This window comes from Cottoperca gobio, chromosome 6, assembly GCF_900634415.1.
Source record: "Cottoperca gobio chromosome 6, fCotGob3.1, whole genome shotgun sequence".
NCBI lineage: Eukaryota > Metazoa > Chordata > Actinopteri > Perciformes > Bovichtidae > Cottoperca > Cottoperca gobio.
The window spans coordinates 6,888,436-6,891,342 of NC_041360.1; the positions used below are offsets into that span (position 1 = coordinate 6,888,436).

The 2,907-nt window shown below is 40.8% G+C and overlaps 1 protein-coding gene across 1 annotated transcript; it reads right to left on the minus strand.

Annotated features, from left to right (window-relative positions):
* Nucleotides 1–2,055: 2,055 nt before the first annotated feature.
* LOC115009874 (histone H4) lies at nucleotides 2,056–2,572 on the minus strand. Its single transcript, XM_029434161.1, has one exon. It carries the CDS (start codon nucleotides 2,557–2,559, stop codon nucleotides 2,248–2,250), a length of 312 nt encoding a protein of 103 aa, XP_029290021.1. The 5' UTR covers nucleotides 2,560–2,572; the 3' UTR covers nucleotides 2,056–2,247.
* Nucleotides 2,573–2,907: the final 335 nt, after the last annotated feature.

Sequence of the window (2,907 nt, forward strand, 5' to 3'; positions counted from 1 at the left end):
TATATATTTATTTTATTTATTTATTTATATATATATATATATTTATACAAATAATACTAAATATACTAATATATATATATAATACTAATTAATACATATATATATATATTTATGAATTAGTATTATAGATATATACATGTACTAATATATATTATAATAATTAATATATATTGATATAGATTAATTAGAATTATATATATTTTTGCACATGGTGTTGGAATAGACTTTTCTTGGTGTCGTGGTCTACCAGGGATTGTGGTGATTGTACAGTCTGACCACTGCAGGAAGGAAGGACCTACGGTATCTCTCCGTGAGACACTGCGGGTGAAGCAGCCTGTCACTGAAGGAGCTGCACAGTGCGGACAAAGTGTCCTGGAGGGGGTGGGACATGTTGTCCAAAGCTTGGCCGTCATTCTCCTGTCTCCCCAGGACAGAGCTGGCCTTCTTAACCAGTCTGTTCAGCCGAGATGCTGCTGCCCCAGCAGACCACTCCATAAAAAATAGCAGATGCCACCACAGAGTCAAAGAATTTCTTAAGGAGTGCCCCTTGCACTCTAAAAGACCTCAGTCTCCTTAGCAGATAATGCTGCTCTGTCCCTTCTTGAACAAAGCAGCAGAGTTATCTGACCAGTCCAGTTTATTGTTCAGGTGAACGCCCAGGTACTGTTCTCCTGTTCCTGTTCTCCAACAAACATTAAACTCTCCTCACATTCTGTCACCTGTCCTTCAGGCTCACTACATTTAACTTATTACAACATGTCACAGTGTTGGCCCTTTTTAAAAAAACGTTTTATACTAGTTTTCTACATTGAACTTATTTACAGGTGATTGAATCCATTCTACATGTTTTGTGTATTTTCTTGATCTTACTGAGGTATTTTATTCACCGATGTCAGTGTCTATAGTTCAATACAAGAAACCTGGTGGCAGCATCACGGCTCTGTCAGCTGAGAACCAGATGAAGAGCAAATACTGTGTTGGTGTCCAGAAACAGGAGTAGCACATTGGACAGTGACTGTGCTACACAGTGTTGGACGTCCCACATGCACAGCTAATTTTCTCTCAGCGGCGGAATTCATGCATAATAGCTTAATAACAAAATGTGTTTGTACAAATGACTTATGATAAAAATGGGTTACACTGCTCTTACAGAGGGTGCTTCAGAAAAACCAAACACACAGGCAGGATCAGTCCATTTCACAAAGCTGTGAGAAATATTTCATGACTTTGAAACAGACCTGGAACATCAAGCACGATCATATCAATCCAGTTCACAAAGCAACACATAATAAAAAGAGTAACATTACAGTAAACTAACAAAATCAGTGTGATAAACAAAGCAAAAGATAAGTTTTGCAGCATGTCTTTATGGTTCTGTTCAGCTGTACAACACTTCAGGTAACAGAAACTCTTGGGTTGCATCATGTCTCTGTCTCCCCCTCGTGAATAACACTGCCACCAACACTCACAAGTTGGTCTCGCTTTCGCTAATAAACCATCCTTAAGGTTCAAGTCTCCGAAAGAACCCCGTTTGGAGTGTGGACTGTTACAGGGCCATGTCCTGGGCACTGCCAAGGTGCCCATGAGCAACGCACCAGACCCCCACGCTGCTGATACAATAGCTGCCCATTGACGCTAATACTAGGATGTGTTCAATGCTGTCTAAATGTGTGTACTGCTAAATGCTGTGTACATTAAAAGAGGATTAAAAACCCTCCATTTCCATTTCCCATTGTGCACAAATATGCAGACATGAGATGGGACTGAAGTGAGACTTGTTGGTAAATATGTATAGATCAGTTATGGACAAGGCAAACATTTAGTGAGGCCTATATTATATAATAAAAAACTCAATACTGGTTTGTTTATTTTTCTGGCAAGGACAAAACGCAGTGAAGATATATGGAAGAACCCTAAACTGCAGATTCGAGGTGATAAAAACTGAATAAACGGATCATTGTTGAATACGATATAATCATAGAAGAAGTGGAAGAGATATAAGATAATATTTCAAGGAGTTATTAAGCACTTAATTTGTGATGCTCAAAAAAAAAAACCAGCCCATTAATTTATTGGCTCTATAGTTCGTGAGCATTTAATGTAAAATAATAAATATATTGTAATCTAAATGCTTGACCATGAAATTATATAATAAATTGGCAGTTTTACAGGATTTCATGTCTTTAAGTTGATGAAGTGTGTGGCCCTTAAAAGGGCCTTTGGTCTCAATTAACGGACGGTGCGTGTTTAACCTCCGAAGCCGTACAGAGTGCGTCCCTGCCTCTTCAGAGCATACACCACATCCATGGCGGTCACGGTCTTTCTCTTGGCGTGCTCGGTGTAGGTGACGGCATCACGGATCACATTCTCCAGGAACACCTTCAACACACCGCGGGTCTCCTCGTAGATCAGACCGGAGATACGCTTCACTCCACCACGGCGAGCCAGACGGCGGATAGCGGGCTTGGTGATTCCCTGGATGTTATCACGGAGCACTTTACGGTGACGCTTTGCGCCTCCTTTACCGAGTCCTTTTCCTCCTTTGCCTCTTCCACTCATTTTCACTGATCAATGTGCTTCTACTCAATGGTAAACTCTGCTGGGTTCCCGGATATTTAAATCGTGCCTGAGGACGTGATAGAAAACAGAGGCGGGCCTCGTCTTCTTCTTTTGATTTACATGTACAAGTAACAGCTCTGAATGGCCTTCCTCACATGTAGGGGAAATGGCTGAAACATAATCGGTGGGTAAAACTTTATATATACAGTCAATGATCTCAACCAGTGAGTTTAGTTGGACTATGTTTTCAGCAGTTGGATTTGATGTTATTTGGAACAGAGATGACATTGTTTCTGTGGGTATGGAGAGGGCTCTAGAGCAGGGGTCGGGAACCTTTATGGCTGGGAG

Bases quoted from the DNA above. Each gene is read 5' to 3' on its own strand.
- LOC115009874 (XM_029434161.1), bottom strand. From the start codon at position 2,559: ATGAGTGGAAGAGGCAAAGGAGGAAAAGGACTCGGTAAAGGAGGCGCA.